The 21,478-nt window shown below is 48.9% G+C and overlaps 1 protein-coding gene across 1 annotated transcript in view; it reads right to left on the bottom strand.

Annotated features, from left to right (window-relative positions):
• Positions 1-21,478, bottom strand: part of LOC134353243 (mitogen-activated protein kinase kinase kinase kinase 5-like) — a 181,287-nt gene that overhangs the window by 43,361 nt on the left and 116,448 nt on the right. The window contains exons 11-19 of the mRNA XM_063061274.1: positions 20,242-20,323; positions 17,454-17,570; positions 15,354-15,432; positions 14,492-14,547; positions 10,033-10,097; positions 8,508-8,552; positions 7,402-7,462; positions 5,897-6,092; positions 4,296-4,384 (exon numbers count right to left, since the gene is read on the bottom strand). Of these exons, the coding sequence (XP_062917344.1) occupies positions 4,296-4,384; positions 5,897-6,092; positions 7,402-7,462; positions 8,508-8,552; positions 10,033-10,097; positions 14,492-14,547; positions 15,354-15,432; positions 17,454-17,570; positions 20,242-20,323 (790 nt within the window). The remainder of the gene's footprint in view (positions 1-4,295; positions 4,385-5,896; positions 6,093-7,401; positions 7,463-8,507; positions 8,553-10,032; positions 10,098-14,491; positions 14,548-15,353; positions 15,433-17,453; positions 17,571-20,241; positions 20,324-21,478) is intronic.

Below are 21,478 nucleotides of genomic sequence, written 5' to 3'. Positions count from 1 at the left end.
GTATGGAGGGCTATGGTCAAGGTGCAGATCAATGGGACTAGGCAGATTAATAGTTCAGCACAGACTAGATGGGCCGAAGGGCCTGTTTCTGTGCTGTGGGATTCTATGACGCTTAAAGCCATCTTGTAGGCGTTTTACAAATTCCATCTGCGATTCAGCACCAATTTGATTTTCCAATCTGCCTGCATATTGAAATCCCCATGACCATTGTAACATTGCCCTTTTGACATGCCTTTTCTAGCTCCCACTGTAAGTTGTGGGCCACTTCCTGGCTACTGCCCAAAGGTCTGTATAAAAGTCCTCTCAGGGTCTTTTCACCTTTGCATTTTCTTAACTCCACCCATAAGGATTCTACATCTCCTCTTTCTAAGGATTTGATTTCATTTTATACCACCAGAGCCACACCACCCCCTCTGCCTACCTGCCTGTCCTTTTGATACAAGCTGCATCCTTGGATGTGAAGCTCCCAACTATGATCTTCTTTCAGCCACGACTCAGAGATGCCCACGGCGTCACACCTGCCAATCTCTAACTGCGCTACCAGATCATCTACCTTTTCCGTATACTGTATCCATTCAAAAATAACACCATCAGTCCTGTATTTGCACCCTTTTTGATTGTGCCCCCCCCATTACACTTTAACCCATTGCACTGACTGCAATTTTGCCCCATCATCTGCCTGTCCTTCCTCACGGCCTCACTACACACTGCATCTCGTTATATACCAACTGTATCGTCCTCATTCCTGATCCCTTCCCTCTGCCCTCCCCAACAGCTCTAGCAAACTTGCCCGCAAGGATACTGGTTCCCCTCGTGTTCAGGTGTAACCTGTCATTTTCGTATGGGTCATACCTCCCCCAGAAGAGATCCCAATGATCCTGAAATCTGAAGTCCTGCCCCTTGCACCAATCCCTCTGCCAAATCATGCTATTCTTACCCTCACTAGCTTGTGGCATAGGCAGCAATCCACAGGTCCTGCTTTTCAGCTTTCTAGCTAACTCCCTATATCCTCTCTTCAGGACTTCCTCTCTTTTCTGAACTATGTGTTGGTCCTAATATGCGTCATGGCTTCTGGCTCTTTAGAATGCGGTGGACCCAATCCGAGACATCTTTGACCCTGGTACCTGGGAGGCAACATACCATCCGGGTGTCTCATTCATGTCCACAGAATCTCCTGTCTGTTCCTCCGACTATGGAATCCCTTATCACTACCGTGCTCCTCCCCTCCCTCCCCTTCTGAACCACAGTGCTAGAGACCTGACCACTGTTAGTTCCTCTGCTAGTTCATCCTCCCCAAAATAGCATTCAAAATAGTAAACCTGTTGTTGAGAACAGCCACGATACTCAGTACAGGCGTTCCCCTCCTGAAGGTCACCCAGTTACCTGTGTCCTGCACCTTGGGTGTAACCAACTCCCTGTATGTCTCATTAATCAGTCCCTCAGCCTCCTGAGTGATCCAAGGCTCACCCAGTTCCAGCTCCAACTCCGTAACGCGGCCTGAAAGGAGCTGAAGCTGGGTACACTTCCTGCAGGTGTAGCCACCAGGGACACCGGAGATCTCCCTGGCTTCCCACAACTCGCAAGACGAGTATTCAGCTATCCCGGGATGGTTAGGGAGGACAAACAGACCTTACGATCAGCACCACCCATTACCACCACCCCAGTCTCCTTTATTCAGTGAGCAAAAAGTGCAGATGCTGGAAGCCTAAATTAAAGAGAGAAAATTCTGGAAAGACTCAGCAGGTCAGGCGGTGTTGGAGGGGGAGAGGGGAAGAGGGGGGGAAGGGGAGGGGGGACGGGGGGAGAGAGAGAGAGAGAGAGAGAGAGAAAGAGAGAGAGAAAGAGAGAGAGGAGTGAGATAGGGAAGGAATGAAAGAGGGGTGAGAGAGAAAGACAGAAAGAGAAAGGAGAGGGAGAGAGAGAGGAGTGAAAGAGGGGTGAGAGAGAGAAAGACAGAAAGAGAAAGGGGAGGGAGAGAGAAGGGGAAGAAGTGAAAGAGTGGAGAGAGACGAGAGGGAGAGGAGGGGAGGGAAGGAGGGAGGGAGAGAGAGCAAGAGAAAGAGTGAGGGGGAAGGAGAAAGATGGACAGATATCACTTAACCTCCCAGCTCTTTGTGTCATCCCTCCCTCTTCAATTTTCACCTATCACCTTGTGCTTCTCTCTCCCCTTCCCTCACCTTTTAAATCTACTCCTCGGCTTTCTTTTCCCTCCAGTCCTACCGAAGGGTTTAGGCCCGAAGCGTCGACTGGACTTTTTTCTCTAGGCGCTGCCTGGCCTGCTGAGTTCCTCCAGCATTTTGCGTGCATTGCCTAGATAGATGCTTTCAGTTGCAGTGACCCACTGCTGCAGTACTGCCGGGGCCCAGCAGATGGCACTTCAGTCGTGCGTGGCCCCCCAAGTGGAATAGCAGTGTCCCCCGGAGGCACCTGGTGGAACTGCAGTTTCATACATCATCCTTAAAGGAGCCTCCAAAACTGAGAATGTCAGACCTCCGGTGAGAATACTTATCTGTGCAGAGACATTTCAAACATGCACAGAACAAAGGGGAAGGAGGGTATATATAACTGATGGTATCCCGACTGGGTGTATTATGGTCTGGAACGGCAATTTGAATCCACAGGAGATGGTATTGTGGCATTTCTTTCATTGTATAGACATCTGCTCAGTCACTAAACCTGCCACTTCACCTCTGGTCTTTCATCACTCACCCATCACCACCAGAGAGTAAAGCAAGGGCTGGCAAACTTCATGGATGTAGGCCCTTCAGCCCATCGAGTCCATGCTGACCACCAACCACGCATTTACACAAATCCCATTGCATTCTCCCATCAGCTACCCCCCAGTGTTTACCCCTCTTCCACACACACCAGGGGCAATTTACAGTGGTCAGTTAACCTCACAACAACATGGGGAACCAGAGCTCCCGGGGAAAAACACAGATGACAGGGAGACCATTAGAAATAGGAACAGGAGTAGGCCATCTTGCCCGTCGAACCCATTCTGCCCATTCAATAAGACACAGGAGCAGAATTAGGCTATTCAGCCCATTGAGTCGGTTTTGCTATTCCATCACGGCTGATTTATTAACCCTCTCAACCCCATTCTCCTGCCCTCTCCCCATAACCTTAGATATCCTGACTAATCAAGAACCCATCAACTTCCATTTTAATGATGTGGCCTCTAAAGTCATTCTGTGGCAATGGATGAATTCCACAGATTCACCACCCTCTGGCTAAAGAAATTCTTCCTCATCTCTGTTCTAAATGGACATCCCTCTATTCTGATCTGTGCCCTATGGCCCTAGACTCCTCTACTGTAGGAAACATCCTCTCCCAGGGGCACAAAACTCTCATGATACTCCAAGCGCAATCTGATCAATGCCTTATAAAGCCTTGCATTACATATTTGCTTTTATATTCAAGTCCTAACATTGCATTTACCTTCCTTACCACCGACTCAACCTGCAAGGTACCCTTTATGGAATTCTGCAAGAGGACAACAAGTCTCTTTCCGGCTCTGATTTTTTAATTTTCTCCCCATTTAGAAAATAGTCTACACCTTTATTCCTTTTACCAAAGTGCACGACCATACACTTCCCCACACTATATTCCACCTGCTATCTCTTTGCCCATTCTCTCAATCTGTCCAAGCCCTTCTGCAGACTGCCTGCTTCCTCAACACTACCTGCCTCTCCAACTATCTTTGTATTGTCCGCAAACTCAGCCATGAAGCCATCAATTCCATCTTCCAAATCATTGGCATATAATGTGAAAACAAGCAGTCTCAACACCAGCCCCCGTGGAACACCACCAGTCCCCCGCAGCCCATCAGAAAAGTCCCCCTTTATTCCTGCTCTTTGCCACCTGCCAGTCAGCCAATCTCCTATCCACGCTAATATATTTCCTGCAATACCACGGGCTCTTATCTTGTTAAACAGCCTCACGTGCGGCACCTTGTCAAAGGCCTTCTGAAAATCAAAGCACACAACATCAAGTGACTCTCCTTTGTCTACCCTGCCTGTAATTTCCTGAAAGGATTACAACAGATTTGTCAGGCAAGATCTCCGCTTGAGGAGACCATGCAGACCTTGGCCTTTTTAGCAAGTGCCTCCAAGCACCCCAAAACTTCACCCTTGATAATAGACTCCAACACCTTCCCAACCACTGAAGTCAGGTTAACTGGCATAGAATTTCTCTTCTTCTTCCTCCCTCCCTCCTTAAAGAGTGGGGTGACATTTGCAATCTTCCAGCCTCCCCCCACCACCCCCGGAATTATTCCGGTAAATGTGACCTACCGCTCTCTCCTTCTTTTCCTTCCTCCGAGGCAGCAGAGGTGGGGTCCCTCCTGTGTCCCTGGCAAGGTGACTCGCCCACTGGCTGGGATCTGGCGGGGCAGACGTGGAAAGTGATTAGGCCGGTCGCTCTCACACCCAGGGGCTCCCCCGTCCGAGGGTTGGCCAAGGAGGAACCTGCACCCACCCGAGAACAGTCTGGACGGAGAGGAGGAGGGGGTCCTGGGACCGCCTCACCTGTATGGTAATACAGTGTCAGTCTCACCTTGAGTCAGGTCGTGGGTTCAAGCCTACCTTGGGGGTGGGAAGAGAGGTGAAATGTGAGCAGGCTCTCTCAGTGCCCTCCTGTATTACCATATGAAAAGTTCCCGGCCTCTTTTGTTTCAAGCATAACACGTTCAGGTGTAACAGCAGGAGGAACTCAGCAGGTCGGGCAGCGCCTACAGAGGGAAATGAGCAGTCACGTTTCGGGCTGGAGACCCTTCATCAGGATCCAAAGCGTTGACTGTTTATTCCCCTCCACGATTACTGCCCGAGCTGCTGAGTTCCTTTGGTGTTTCGTGTGCGTTGCTCAAGATTGCCAGCGTTTGCAGAAGTGGCTAAATTTCACCTGCTCCCCCATTTGATAGGAAACAGATCTGACCTCCTGCTGTCTGCGCGATCTTGCTGCATGCCGATGGGCCGCAGGACTGCCGACGGCTCGGGAGTAGTGAAGCACGGTAACACTTGTACCTGCTTGCCTTCTCTACTGTTAGATATGTGGGCTGTGACAGAAGGAAAAATGGTTGGAGTCGCTTTGGTGCAAGGGTGTTTAATGGGCGCGTCAAAAATCAAACTTACAAAAATTAGCGAAAATAGTGAAAGGAAAATAGCCGGTACTTACAAAAAGATATTTACCAGAAATCACAATAGATCCATACTATTTTTGTCCAGTGTGAACTCCTGGCAGTCCTGATCTCTCTTACTGAGGGTGATCAGTCCCTGTGTGTTAGGCACCAGGACACACAACCTCTAATTACCCATAAAGTTAACTTCAGACTACCCATGAATCAGAATATGATGCACCTCACAAGGTAATTACAATCATCTTACAAAATAAACAGAAATGTCTACAGCACACAAACAATATATACACATTTACACATCCCCATTACTGAGGGAGTCGACAAACCCCACCGTGTGTGGCAGGAAAGGCACCATAAAGCCAACCGGAGCACACGGCTCAGTTTAGGGTCGATTAGGAGAGGATACCGGGGGAAGACATTGAAGTGCGCACACTCAACGCCATGGCAACAGAATCACAATGCGGGTGTGTGTGTGTGAGAGAGAGAAAGATAGTGTGTGAAAGAGATGAGTGTGTGTGAGAGAGTGCGTGAGAGAGAGAGTGTGTGTGTGCTAGCGTTAGTGCGTGTGAGAGAGATAGTGTGTTCCTGTGTTCCCGTGTTCCCATGTATTTCTGTGATCCCATCGTTCTGTGTTTCCATGTCTCTGAGTTCCTGTGTCTGTGTTCTTCTGTTCCTGTATCTCTGTATCCCTGTGCTCCCACGTTCCCGTGTCCCTGTGCTCCCATTCTCCCGTGTTCCCGCGGAGGAACGCGATGGTACCTGAGCTGCTGACATTGACGGCAGAGTGGACAGGGCTTCTGGAGGCCCCCCTGCCCAGCTTCCTGGAGGCTTCCAGCGGGCCACTGGAGCAGCGGGTGAGCGGGGTCATCAGCCGCGTGCACTTTGGGTGTTGGGCCACCGTCTTCAGCTTCTCTTCTTCCGGGAGGCTATCCTCCGAGCTGGTCCGGAACTTGGGCTGTGTGGGGTCGGAGGGGAGAGTGGCAAGGGATCAGGGGGTCAATACACCAGCTGCAGAGCCCCAAGCCTGCCCCAGCGGGGGAATGCACCGAGCCCCCATCAGCCCTCCAGAGGAGAGGGGAGCCAGAAGTGGGATGGGATATTGGGATGGAATACTGGGATTGGGAAATTGGAATTGTGATGGGGATGGGGTATTGAGATGGGATATTGGGATTGGGATGGGGATGGGATATTGGGATTGCGATGGGGATTGGATATTGGGATTGAGACTGGAATATTGAGATTGGGATGGGATATCGGCATTGGGATAGGGATGGGATATTGGAATTGCGATGGAGATTGGATATTGGGATTGAGACTGGAATATTGGGATTGGGATGGGATATCAGGATTGGGATAGGGATGGGATATTGGAATTGGGATGGGATATTGGGATTAGCATGGGGATTGGGATTGGGATGGGATATTGGAATTAGGATGGGGGATTGGGATGGAGATGGGATACCAACAGTGACTGGGACTGGGATTGGGACTAAGATCAGTTCAAGAGCTCCTCCTCCGGCATCCGCTCTTGCACCTCATCGAATGGAACCAGGGCACATGAATAGAGTGGAGGTAAAGTTAGCCATTGAATGGCAGACCACCTTGAATGCTCTCCTCCCCATTCTGTCCAATGCCCTGCCCGATATCCTTAGATGCCCAATTCAAATGAAGAACCAGTCCATGATATCCATCCTCATCCCAACTTCAGTCACCCTGTCCACACCGGAGTACTTGCCCCCTCCCCACCTCCCCCAAGGACAGTGAGGAAAGAGGCCATTCGGCCCATTGAGTCCCATGCTGACCATCAAATGGTTGTTCAAATGTGCTGAAACTTCTGTCTGCAACACCCCACCAGGCAGAGGGTTCCATACCCAAGGGTGTTCCATAAGCCCCCCCGCCTCCTCTGCCAACCCCAGGCCCGTCCGCACAGACTGATGTGGATATGCACGCCTGGCCAGTGAGCTCCCTGGTTTTCTGGGAGCCTCCCGGCTGCACGGGTTGATCCCACAAGCCCCAGGAGCCGGCGGGAGCTCGACAGGACCCGGGCTCACCACACCGCCCCCCTCACCCCTCGACTGTCGCTGGGTTGGGGGTGAGTCCATTCAATGGCGGCCATGTGATGGCCCCTCACTGAGTGATCTGGGAACCGCAGCGGCCCCTGCGCACTCCGGAATCTACCAACGGACAAACTCAGCCCTTTACTTCTGATTTTCAAGCTTCCAACAGACACTTGTGTTTGCTCCGGCTGTGGGTTCCGAGCTCACCTTGGGGGGTAGCGGTGGCGGCTTGTCAGTGTGTCTGTCCGCTTGCAGGCTCTCGGTCAGTCTGTAACATGAGGGTTAAAATTAACCTCAGCCTCGTACACACACACACAGTGACTCAGAATCACACCACAGACAATAATCCACTCACTCGATTATGCTCAGAGCTACAGTACCGTACAAATGTCTCAGGCACGTACATATCTATAGCCTAGGGCGCCTAAGACTTCTGCACAGTACTGTAGTAATTTTATGCAGTGCACTGTACTGCTGATGCAAAGAAACCCCACAAATTTCATGACAAATGTGAGGGCCTTGGTCCGAAACGTCGACTGTTTATTCCTCTCCTGGGCGAGGTTGTGCTCCCTCAGGGTAGAGAGGAGGAGGAGGAGTTGGCATTGCTCCCCCTGACCCCGATCCAGACACTCCCCTCTCCCCATTCCTGGGCAGTCCCACCCTCCAGAGCACCTCGGCCCCGGAGGAAGGCGGTTTCGTTTGTATGCATAACCGAATAATAATTAAACTTGGCAATTTTTTTTGAGCATGTGCCTGCGCGTGTGCGAGTCTCTGCGTGTGCGTGCAGGCGTCCGTGATGATGTCTTTTTCACGGTTTTTACAAGCGCAGAGCGAGGGAGAGACTGTGTGGCACGCCACTCCCCACACAGACATTTTCGCAGTATTTTTCCCTTTTATTTTTTGAGGTCGAGTTGCGATCTCGACACTCAACCCAGCACAGATGGAAAGCGTACTCGGGAGTGGTCCTGACTGGTTTTGAACTCAGGAACCTCCGCTCCTGGGTCCAGCGGCCGATGTCATTGCGCCACCAGCCACCCCAAACTTGGCAATTTTTCTAACGAAACCAGGGACACGGCTTGAATGGAAGACACAGGAATTCCGAGCTTCCCAGGGGAAAGGATCTGTGGAACGCCACGGTAGCCATGGAAATACAATCTCCCCAACAGGTTCGTTGGACCCCACCCACCCCCATCCCCTGCCAGGGCCAGAGGAGGCAGGAGCCCCACCCAGGGGAGAATTCTCAACCGGATACGGCCGGGTGAGCTAGCAGATGCTCGGGTGCCGGGCGTGGCGATGGGGGAAGCGTCACTTACACGGCAATGTCATCGTAATCATCGTCCGAGTCCACCATCTTCTTCCTGCAGGGAGACAGCCAGCAGAGTGAGGTCTCCCCCTTCGTGCGACTGGGTCCCCCTCGGTCTGAGCCCCAGTATAGTCCCCAGTATCAGCAGGGGCCACAGACACACTCACTGCACGGGCATGCATGTACATGCATAGCCCCACATAAGCACACGTGTAAAGCACTACGATGCACATATAAAACAAACATTTATTTATTGACATACAGCGTGTGACGGGCCCTTTCGAACCCTAGGAGCCACGCTGCCCCGGAATCCCCTGATCTAATCGTGGGACAATTTACAATCACCAACTAACCCGAAGGATTTCACAAGTGAAATTGCGGGGGCATTTTAGGTTTGTCACATTCATTGAACACCAAAAAACAGAACACAAAGCGCACCTTAAAAAAAAATCTTTACGTAAAGACCAGCCTCTTAAAAGTGAACCGCAACTCGGTGTCGGAGGTTGTGAATTATGTACGTTTCTTTGCAAACCGACGGTACGCCTTTGGACTGTGGGAGGAAACCAGAACACCCGGAGGAAACCCACACGGTCACGGGGAGAACGTACAGGCAGCGGCCGGAATTGAACCTGCGTCACCTATACCGTAAAGGGGTAGTAATGCACTGTCGTTCACAAGCACAGATAAATACTCACAAGTAATATTCAGGCACACCCTGGCACACATACACACACACGTAGGCTGTGGAAGAAAATTCTGAATAAAGGGTTAAAATATCTGGGTTGTTAACACCCCTTTGCCTTCCTTTAACTGACAAACCACCTGGACCCAGTGCATAACACGGCTGCATAAACAAGATGGAGACAGTAAAGGTCATAAACTGTAGGGAGGATTTCTGTGGGCTCTGACCATTAGGGAGCGTCTTGGTTTTCCTTCACCAGTCAGGTACCGACATGGAAAACAAATTATACCTGAGTACTTTAATGAACTTAATGGATTTACGGACTTAATCACCTTCCTATATTATCATAGACAAAGATTCACCATTCGGCCTTGGGTCCTCAGTATGCCTGCAATAATCTATCTTCGTTTCAAGGATGAATGACAACCTGTCTCTGTGTGTTGCAGAAATAACAAACTGAGGGGCAAGACTGTCTGTCTCTAACATTTTGTGGAACGTGATAAGATACGTAGGATTGATTTCTTTTAAATTTTGGCTGATGTAATCAACTTTCTGTTAAACCTACACACACACACATGCATGCAAACACGCTTGTAAACCCACTTGTATTTCAAACACGCACATAAAGCCGTAAAGGTACAAAATAACACAGTAATGTGAACACTCATTTGCAGGCAAGTACACGCGTGCATTTAAACCACATGGATTTACAGACAGTTAGACAGTGTTTGTGTGTACACATTCACAGACAGATGAGAGACGCGCACAAGCACACACAAATTCACACGGAAACACAGACCCTCCCTGGAAACATTTCTCAATTCTCGTCAGCCCCCTGCAGGGGCTTTCTCACCTGATCTCCCGTCTAGGGCTGGGCAGGTTCTGAGAACAGCTCGAAGTTTGGTCCACAGTTTGATCCTAAACATGGAGAATAAATTCAGAAAGTTTCTCTGACAGCAACACTCACAAATTTCCAGCATTCGCAGTATCAAGGACCCCCAACATCCAGGCCACACTCTCTTCTCGCTGCTTGGGAAGAAGGTACAGCAACCTTAAGTCCCACACCACTAGGTTCAGGAACGGTTATTAACCTTAAACCATCAGGCTCTGGAACCAGTGGGGATAACTTCACTCACCTCAACACTGATTCCACAATCTATAATGGACTCACTTTCAATGACTCCACATCTCATGTTCTCAATATTATTTATTCACTTATTTATTTATTATTATTTATTTTACTTAGCTCAAATCGGTAAAACTTGAGGTACAGGCATAGCCACCACAAGAACGTAAGAAATAAGGAGCAGGAGTAGGCCATCTGATCGTGGCTGATCTGGCCTTAGACTCACTCCATCTACCTGCCTTTTCCCCATAACCCTTAATTCCCCTACTGTGCAAAAATCTATCCAACCTTGTCCTAGATAATTGGGCATTGGGCAGAGAAATCCACAGATTCACCACTCTCTGGGAAAAGCATATCCTCCTCATCTCCGTTCTAAATCTACTGCCCCAAATCTTGACGCTATGTCCCCTTGTTCTAGTCTCACCTACTTTCCTGCCTCTATCTTATCTATCCTGTTCAGAATTTTATATGTTTCGATAAGATCTCCACTCATTCTTCTGAATTCCAGCGAGTACCGTCCCAGGTGACTCGATCTCTCCCCATAGTTTAACCCCCTCATCTCTGGAATCAACCTGGTGAACCTCCTCTGCACTGCCTCCAAAGCCAGTATATCCTCTTCCTCATGAGAGGAGACCAGAACTGCACACAGTACTCCAGGTGTGGCCTCACCAGTACCCTGTACAGTTACAGCATAACCTCCCTGCTCTTAAATTCAACCCCTCTAGCAATGAAGGCCAACATACCATTTGCCTTCTTGATAGCCTGCTGCACCTGCAAACCAACCTTTTGTGATTCATGCACAGACACTCCCAAGTTCCTCTGCACAGCAGCGTGCTGCAATGTTTTACCATTTAAATAATAATCTACTCTTTCATTTTTCCTTCCAAAATGGATGACCTCAACATTGTACTCCATCTGCTGGACCCCTGCCCACTCACTTAACCTATCTATATCTCTCTGCAGACTCTCCATATCTTCTGCACAATTTGCTTTTTCATTCAATTTAGTATCATCAGCAAACTTAGATCCACTACACTCGGTCCCTTCTTCCAGATTGTTAATGTATATTGTGAACTGTTGCAGGCCCAGCACCGACCCCTGCAACACACCACTCACCACTGCTATTACCAACCAGATTAATACCCATGTATCCCAACTCTCTTACTTTCTATTGGTTAACCAATCCTCTATCCATACTGATACATCACCCCCAACTCTATGCATCCTTATCTAATGGTTAAGTCTTTTACGTGGCACCTTACAGAACGCCTTCTGGAAATCCAAGTAAATAACGTCCATCTTTTCCCCTCTATCCACTGTGCTTGTTATATTCTCAAAAGCACACTCATTTCTCAATTGCCAGGAACTTTCAGCCTATTCGAGTGATGTTTAGTATTGAGGCTTTCTGAAGATTTCCATAGATATTACTGTGTGGCCCTAATTGTTTAATGCTATTGTGTAGTGACTTTGGAATGACACCAGTTGTAGATATTACTATCGGGACAATGTGTGCCCTGTTCATATTCCATAGTCTTTCAATTTCCTCTTTTAATTCAGCATATTTCTGGTGTTTTTCACTTATTAATTTGTGTACGTTATGTCTGTTTGGAATGGCTATAATCTATTAAGTAAGTTGCTCTTGTTTATCCTGTAATATTATATCCCAGACGGTTATTATGGATTGTCCGACTCAACCTTCAGGTTAACCTTGAGGGAATCCTGCACAAGGACTCCCAAGTCCCTTTGCATCCCCAATTTCTGAACTCTCTCCTGATTAGAAAATAATCTACACCTTTATTCCTTCTACCAAAGTGCATGACCATACACTGTATTCCGTCTGCCAGTTCTTTGTCCATTCTTCCAGTCTGTGTAAAGTCCTTCTGCAGTCTCCCTGCTTCCTCAACACTCCCTGCCTCTCCACCTATCTTTGTCTTGTCTGCTAACTTGGCCACAAAGTCATCAATTTTGTCATCCAGATCATTAACATTTAACGTAAAAAATGGCAGATCCAACACCAATCCCCCTTTGGAACACCACGAGTCACCAGCAGCCAACCAGAAAAGGACTCCTTTATTCCTACTCTTGCCTCCTGCCAGTCAGCCAATCTTCCATCCATTTTTCCTTTAATACCACCGGCTCCTATCTTGTTAAGCAGCCTCATGTGCAGCACCTTGTCAAAGACCTTTTGAAAATCCAAGTAAACAATATCCACAGACTTTGCTTTCTCTATCTTGTTTGTTATTTCTCCAAAGAACTCCAGCAGATTCTCTCTTAAGGAAACCATGTTGATCTTGGTCTATTTTTATCAAGTTCAAAGGTTCATTTATTTACTATCAAAGTATACAACTCTGAAATTCTTCTTCTCCAGATTGCCATGAAAGAAAAGAATGGCAGCACTATCATCAACCCCCAAATCCCTCCTTCCTGCACAAAACACACACAAAAAACGGGATGGACATAACAAAATCTCATCCTTAATAATGGACTCTGACATCTTGCCCAAAACTGGCCTATAGTTTCTTATAGAGTGGGGAGACATTTGTAATTTTCTAGGCCTCTGCTGGAACTATTCCAAAATCTAGTGATTCTTGAAAGGTCAGTACTGACTCTTCCACAATCTCTTCAGCTGCCTCTTTCGGAACCCTGGGGTGTAGTCCATCTGTTCCAGGTGACCTATCTACCTTCAGACCTTTCAGCTTCCTCAGTGCATTTTCCTCAATTAAAGTGACTACACCCACTTCTATCTCCCTGACGTTCTCAAATATCTGGCATGCTGTTGGTATCTTTGACATAAAATAATTATTGAGTCGTCCACCATTTCTTTGTCCTCCATTACTACCTGTCCAGTGTCATTTTCCAGCAGTCCGATATCCACTCTTGCCTTTCTTTTACTCTCTATATATCTGAAAAATACTTTTGCTATCCTCTTTGATATTATCGGCTGGCTTACCTTCATATTCATCTTTTCTCTCCTTATTGTTTTTTTTAGTTATCTTCTGCTGGTTTCTGAAAACTTCCCAATGCTCTAGCTTCCCACTAATTTTTGCTTTTTGCTGTCCTCTGTCTTTGTTAGTCATGGTTCCCTCGTCCTCCCTTTCGAATACTTATTCTTCTTTGGGATGAACCAATCCTGCACCTTCTGAATTTCTCCCAGAAACACCAGCCATTTGCTGCTCGACCATCATCCCTGCTAGTGTCCCCTTTCAATCAAATTTGTTCAGTTGCTCTCTCATGCCTCTGCAGTTCCCAATTCCAACCACACTTCTCTCTCCCCTCTTAAATGTCTCCCTGAATCACGGTACCACGATTCTTTTCCTCATTTTCGCCTCTCACCCCATCACCATCATTTTGTGAAGAAAGCGCTGGCGAGAAACGGCGACGCTTTGCAGACACCTAACAAAACTACTAAATATACTTTCTCGGGACTGCAATCACAGTAGTCCACAGCCTGTAATTTCCCATTTTGAGGTGTGCTTTTTAACTGCCTGTACAACCTGGCATTTTTGTGGTATCCTGAAATATTCGGTGAACCGGACTCTCGAGTGTGCAGGGTATGGCTGTGGCGGCCTCTGTCGGAGCGTGCTTGGGGCTGGACTGAAACTTCGGGTCAGGCTGAAGCGGGCGGGTCCTGGGCCCGACAGGGGATGCCGAACTGACGTCTGGCCAATTTAAATGCCGAGCCAGATTAGAAAAGTTAAGGCGTCGAGACCGAGGGTGAGGATGAGCCAGTGTTCAGCTCACTATTCTGAGAGGCTTTACTTTCCTCTGCACTGAACTGACAGCACGGCTGCGACCTGCAGCCATTGGGCTCCTGGACCGGCTGTAGCCCTGAATGGGCCGGGCGGCTGCGGACTTAAAATTGGGAATTCTGTGGATGTTCCGTTTGATTTTTAAAAATTGTTTGCGTGATTTGTTCTTTCTTTTTTTGCACATTGAATATATGACTGTTTTGGGGGTTTGGAGTTTTATAAGAATTCTATCGTGTTTCTTCATCTTTTTGTGGCTGCCTGCAAGAAAATGAATCTCAAGGTTGTATATGGTATATATACTTCAATAATAAATGAACTTTGAACCAAGCAAGCCATCACCCCATCATCATGCTGGTTCGTATCTGGGCCTCGCTCTGGAGGCAGATCTCAAAGGGGTGTTGCCGTGGTAACAGGAACAGATTTGGTCAGGGCCTCACCTTATTCCACCAGCTCTCCTCCCTCCGCAGGGCCTGTTCAAACTGAATGTTGTGGACTGAAAAACAGGAGCAGAGTGTCAGAGCCCCTCCAGGGTAAACGTACCCTTCACTGTGACCTCCGCCCTCATCCATCTCTCAACTTCCCCACCCCCTCTCACCCCCACAAACCTCACCCTCCTTCACATCCCTCTTCCCTCAACATCTCCCTACCCCTCACCCACCTTCTCTACCCCTCACTCCCCCCGATCTTTCACCCATCTCTCACTTCCCATCTCCCCCACACATTCCCACTCCTCTCCCTCCCTCTCCTCTGCCCCTCCACCACCCCTCCTCTACTCACTTCCCTTGCCCCTGCTCTTCCCCCTCTCCATCCCCTCCCTTCCTCTCCTCCCCTCACCTCCACTCCCCTCAGCCACCTCTCCACCCTTCACCATCTCCCCACCCCTCTCTCGCCTCCCATCTCCCCCACACATTCTCATTCATCTCCTTCTCTCTCCTCTGCCCCTCCTCCCCCTTACCCTCCAACCACTCTCCTCTCCTCCCCTCCCTCTCCTCGCCCCTACCCTTCCACTCCCCTTCCCTCTCCTCCCCAACACTCCTCCCACCTCCCCTCTCCTCAGCCACCTCCCTGTCCCTCACCTACCCCACGGTTCGCCCTACTCCCAGCGACCCACCACAGCCTTGCCCCCTCTGCCACTGAGACCGACACCAGCTTTCGGCCCGAACCTGGCCCTGAGTGTAATGTGGCAGTGTGGAGAGCGCGGGGGCTGCCCCTGCCCTTTCACCCCCCCCCATCAGCAGATCCTCCAACAGCCCACACACCCACCCGCCGCAGGGCGCGGAGCCCTGACTCAACACCTACGCATTATCTCGGAGTTGGTTCTCTCTGCCTGTGAGTGTCGGTTAGTCGACTGAATCCTGCGTGGGACAGTGGGGGGAGGCTGCAGTGAGAGAGGAGACCACAAAGTTAGAAATGGGAGAGTAACGCTCCTCTCCCCTGTCCCATCACACACTCCCACAATGGGGTAAAGCTCCTCTCCCCTGTCCCGTCACACACTCCCACAATGGGGTAAAGCTCCTCTCCCCTGTCCCGTCACCCACTCCCACAATAGGGTAAAGTTCCCTCTCCTCTGTCCTGTCACACACTCCCATAGTAGAGTAAAGCTCCCTCTACCCTGTCCCGTCTCACACTCCCACAGCAGGGTAAAGCTCCCTCTCCCCTGTCCCGTCTCACACTCCCATAGTAGAGTAAAGCTCCCTCTACCCTGTCCTGTCTCACACTCCCACAGCAGGGTAAAGCTCCCTCTCCCCTGTCCCGTCTCACACTCCCACAGCAGGGTAAAGCTCCCTCTCCCCTGTCCCGTCTCACACTCCCATAGTAGAGTAAAGCTCCCTCTACCCTGTCCCGTCTCACACTCCCACAGCAGGGTAAAGCTCCCTCTCCCCTGTCCCGTCTCACACTCCCTGGATACAGTTCAGATACAGAGTGAAGCTCACTCTATACCGTCCCAGCCCACAGGTCAGACAGAGTGAAGCTCCCTCGACACCATCTTGTCACACATGCCCTGAGCAGACATCACTTGGGTTACATTCAGAGTGAAGCTCCCTCCACACTGTCCCACCACACACTCCCAGAACACAGGTTAGATAAAGAATGAAGCTCCCGCTACGCTGCCCCATCCCACACAGAGCAAAGTTCCCTTTACATTATCCATCAAACACATAGTGATGGTATCAACATCGGCTAGACAGAAAGTGAAGTTCCTTCTTCACTGTCCTACCACACACTCCAAGGATACAGGGTCAGATACAGAGTGAAGCTCCCTCTGCACTGTCCCACCACACACTCCCAGGATAGGGGCCAGACCTGGAATAAAGCTCTCTCTGTCTTGACACACATTCTCTGGGCAGTTACAAAGTGGGCTAGATATTCAGTGAAGTGGTAGATATAATGTGGGTTAGATACAGAGTGAAGTTCCTGCTGTACTGTCCCATCACACACTCCCAGAACACCGTTCAGGCACAGAGTAAATCTCCCTCAACACTATACACTTCCAGGACAGGAACTGTGTGCACCACACACAGAGCAAAGTTCCCTCTTCATTATCCATCATACACACGTAGAGACAGATTCAACATCGGTTAGACACAGAATGGAGCTCTCTCTACACCGTCCTGTCACACGCTCTCCAGGCACGGGTTAAATAAATGTCAGTGTTCCACAGTTTTGTGAATCTTCGGAATCCCCATCAGAGACCGTGACATAGTGGGAAAGAATTTGAAAATCCAGGGGGTTCACAGGATTTGGAATCGTGCAGGGCACAGGGGAGTGGGTCTGCCCACGATCCAGTGAAATTGACCCGCAGTTCTGAGGTCCTAGTAGCCAACTCTCACCATGAGCTATCGTACCCGATCCTGGGGTAAGGGGTCAGGATCCAAACAAGAAGAGGCCTGTACACTGCCCCCCGTCATTCCTGCTTGGAGAGACCTTGAACAGTTCCAGCATGAGGGAGGGACTAGAACCCAGATCCCAGTAGGATCTGAACCCCATAATTCCAGGAAGGGGAGAAACCTTAATCCTGAATCCCAATAGGAGAGACCCAAATCCCAGCAGGAGGAAGAGACCTGAACCCCACAATCCCAGTAGGAAGCAGAGAACCGAACCTGCATTCTCAGTTGGGGGGTGGGGGGGGGGGAGTCCTTAATACTCAAATCCCAGTAGGAGTTACCTGAACATCAAAGTCCCAGTAGACAAAAAGATCAGCACCGTACAATTCCAGTAGGAGTGACCTGAACCCTATAATCCCAGTAGAAGGTAGAGATCTGAACCTTGGCATCCCAGTAGGAAGGGAAGACTTGTACTACTTCTGGTGACTGTAATGCCCGCCAGCAGCAAAGGTGACCGTAATCCCCTCCGAGCCACCTTACCACCCCCAGCGGCAGTGCCTTCACCACATAATACCTCAATTTCATCCTCGTCCACCTCCTGCATGCTGGAGTGCTTCTCCGGGTTCCTGAGTTTGTCAATCAACTCGTGAATCAGCGCTCGGCTCAGCCCGGACTGCGACACGAACTGGTGCTAAAGGACAGCAAGGGGTAGGAGGGAAGGTGGGAGAGAAAAGGCCAATTGGGGGACAAGGAAGGAAGTGGGCAAAGGAAGAATGCAGAGCGAGCGAGCAAGAGGGACGGGTGGAAAGAAAGAAAATTTACAAATAACCCAGATTAAAAAAATCGATTCCAGAGAAAAGGTTGTTTGGCCCATTATGCAAATGTTAGATTGGTGAACAATCTGCCATTGGGAAGGAGGTACAGGAGCCTTAGGGCCCACACCAGCAGGTTCAAGACCAGTTATTATGCTTCAACCATCAGGCTCCTGAACCAGTGTGGATAACTTCACTCCCTCAACACTGAGCTGATTCCACAACCTATGGATTCACTTTCAAGGACGCTGCATCTCATTCTCAATACTATTTATTTATTTATCTATCTATCTATCTAACTGTTTATCTATTTTAAAAATTTATTTATTTATTTATTTACTTTGTATTTGCACAGGTTGTCTTCTTTTGCACATTAATTGTTTGTCTGCCTTTGTGATTGATTCTATTGTATTTCTTTGCTCTACTATGAATGCCTGCAGGAAAATGAATACAAGGGTTGTATATGGTGACATACAATACTGTGGAAAAGTCTTAGGTACATATATTTAGCTAGGGTGCCCAAGACTTTTGCACAGGGGAGGGAACGTCGACTCAGACCATGAGAGGCCTGCGTTGGGCATTTTCACGCCTTACAAGGCGCAGATTGGAAGTCTGTGTGGGGCGCTACTCCTCACACAGACTAGAGCAATGTGTGGTTAAGTGCCTTGCTCAAGGACACAAACACGCTGCCACAGCTGAGGCTCAAACTTTCTTTTTTTTGTGGCAGTAGTACAATGCAATACATAAAATTACTACAGTACTGTGTACAGTACTTGTGTTGGGCACGTGACCAAGTGGTTAAGGCGTTCGTCTAGTTACCTCAGGGTTGCTAGTTCGAGCACTCCGGTTGATCTTTCATTGATCCTGTTGTAGTTACTATTCTATAGATCTGCTGAGTATGCCCACAGGAATCTCAGGATTGTATATGGTGACATATATGTACTCTGATAATAACATTTACTTTGAACCTTGAAGTTCCTGAAACATGGACATTGTTTATGTTGTATTCCATGTCTCTAGTACTAGGTTTTGCCTGTGGTTACCTGCAACCACATTAACACAATCCACATCCCTATTTATAAGTTACTAGCCCTCAGTATTCTTTCCCCTGCAATAATTGCGATTGTTGTCCTATTGCGACTGCTGTCTCTATTGCGACTGTTGTCCTATTGCGACTGTTGTCCTATTGCGACTGTTGTCTCTATTGCCGTCTGCCTGTGAGGCTACTGCAAGTTTCCACTGAAACTGTGCAAAGTTCAAAGATGAAAGTAAATGTTGTTATCAGACTACACAGACAACCCTGCGTATACGTAGTTGTGTATATGACCATAAACATAACTTCTTTCATCATATGAATGTCCTCACTCACTAAACCTGCCACCTCGCCTCCGGTCCATTGTCCATCACCATAACAACCCAAATGGAAATCAAGACAAAGGCCCCGGAGAGTCCAACGCCACCAGCCCTTCAGCCCATCAAGTTGACCCCACCGCCATCAGCTGTCCATTTTCACTCATCTCTAAACTTCTATAGTTGTACCATGGAGAACATTCTGACAGGCTGCATCACTGTCTGGTATGGAGGGGCTACTGCACAGAACTGAAAGAAGCTGCAGAAGGTAGTAAATTTAGTCAGCTCCATCTTGGGTACTAGCCTACAAAGTACCCAGGACATCTTTAGGGAGCGGTGTCTCAGAAAGGCAGCGTCCATTATTAAGGACCTCCAGCACCCAGGGCATGCCCTTTTCTCACTGTTACCATCAGGCAGGAGATACAGAAGCCTGAAGGCACACACTCAGCGATTCAGGAACAGCTTCTTCCCCTCTGCCATCCGATTCCTAAATGGACATTGAACCCTGAACACTACCTCACTTTTAAAATATATATTATTTCTGTTTTTCCATGATTTTTAATCTATTCAATATAAGCTTACCATAATTGATTTACTTACTTATTTATTATTATTATCTTATTTTGTTTTTTTTTCTATATTATGTATTGCATTGAACTGTTGCTGCTAAGTTAACAAATTTTACGACGCGTGCCAGTGATAATAAGCCTGAATCTGATTCTGGAGGAATGAGGGTGGAGGACTGCAGAGGATGCTGGGATAGGTCTGCCTCCATGAGCGGTTTGATCGGACTCGGGCGCTTCGGCGAAGAATGGCTCTGCGTGCGGCCCGCCGTGCGCTAACGGCGTGACGCTGGACTGAACTAAACTGAACACTATTGGACTCCCGGTCTGACATTTGATATTCTCCACTTTGTTCACTTGCTTTTTGCCGTTGGCGCAATTTATTCTTTTTTTGTGCGTTGGGTGTCGATGATTTGTCGAACGGGCGCCAAGGTGTTCCTTTCTTTCATGGCGGCCTGTCTCAGAACTCTGTATACAGACTTTGATAATAAACATACTTTGAATCTTTTGAACCTTTGACCTCAGCACTAAGGCGGAGGTCATGACGATTTGGACCTGAGGACACAAGCCCAATGTCCTAGCAGGAGCAGGGCAGGGAGTGGGGGGGGGAAACACCGGGGTCCCTGGCTGTACTTACAGTCAGCATCTTGCTGGCAGCTGGCCTCTTCTTCGGATTCTTCGTTAACGTCACTTTGGCAAAGTTGTGGAACGCTGAGCTCCTGCAGAAGAGAAGTGCAGAGGTCACGCCCAGAGTTTAATATCTCTGAGATCCCTCACCCCCACTTGGACCCCAGTAACCCCCTTGGTGACCAACAGGAGCGAGATATCAAAAGGCTGCAAGCAAGACCAATCGGGTATCCAGGGCAGACGCTCATCCATCTGTGTGTTGGCATTTCACGGCCTCCGCCTTCAGTCCGCAAGGCCTCATAGTCACGGACTTACAGAGAGAGATACTGCACAGAAGCAGGCCCTTCAGCCCATCGAGTCTTTGCTAACCAGCAAATACCAATTCTACATTAATCCCATCTCTTTATTCTCCCCCACACTCCCACCAGCTCCTTCTGGATGGGCGCGGTAGCGTAGCGGTTAGCACGACGGCTTTACAGTATGAGAGACCCGGGTTCGATTCCCGCCACTGCCTGTCAGGAGTTTGTACGTTCTCCCCGTGACTGCGTGGGTTTCTTCCGGGTGCTCCGGTTTCCTCCCACAGTCCGAAGACGTACCGCGGATTGCTGGGCGGCGCAGCTGGAAGGGTCAGACCGGCCTATTCTACACTGTACGTCAATAAATACATAGATAGATACTGTAGACAGATAGATTCCACCCTGCACCAACACAGGAGGGGCAATTTACAGCAGTCATACAGTGCAGAAAAGGCCCTTCTGCCCCTTCAAGCCATGCTGCCCCGCAATCTTCCAATTTAACCCTAGCCTATTGAACCCATTTGAACTGGCAAGATGCAATTTTCACTATCTTCTCAGTTATTGCCATTTTGTCTGTTTCTCCTTCTTCCTCTCACTTATTAATTAATCCCCCGTTTTAATCCTAGCCTAATCATGAGACGATTTACAATGACCAATGAACCTACTAACTAGTACGTTTTTGGACTGTGGGAGGAAACCGGAGCACCTGGAGGAAACCCACGTGGTCACTGACAGAATGTGACCTTACAGGCAGTGTCGGGAATTGAACCCCAGGCCGCCTGTACTGTGAAGCATTGTGCTAACCACTAAGCTACCGTGCCGCCCAACCCAACACTGTAGGGAGAAACCGCATGAGCTCCTGGGCGAAACCCACGTCGTCACAAGGGGAGCATGCAAACACCACACAGACAGTACCTGAGGTCAGGATTGAACTCGTATTACCGGAGCTGT

The sequence above is a fragment of the Mobula hypostoma genome, chromosome 10, assembly GCF_963921235.1.
Source record: "Mobula hypostoma chromosome 10, sMobHyp1.1, whole genome shotgun sequence".
Classification (NCBI taxonomy): domain Eukaryota; kingdom Metazoa; phylum Chordata; class Chondrichthyes; order Myliobatiformes; family Myliobatidae; genus Mobula; species Mobula hypostoma.
Note: the sequence above shows the minus strand (reverse complement) of the source record. Positions and strands in the feature narration are given on the sequence as shown.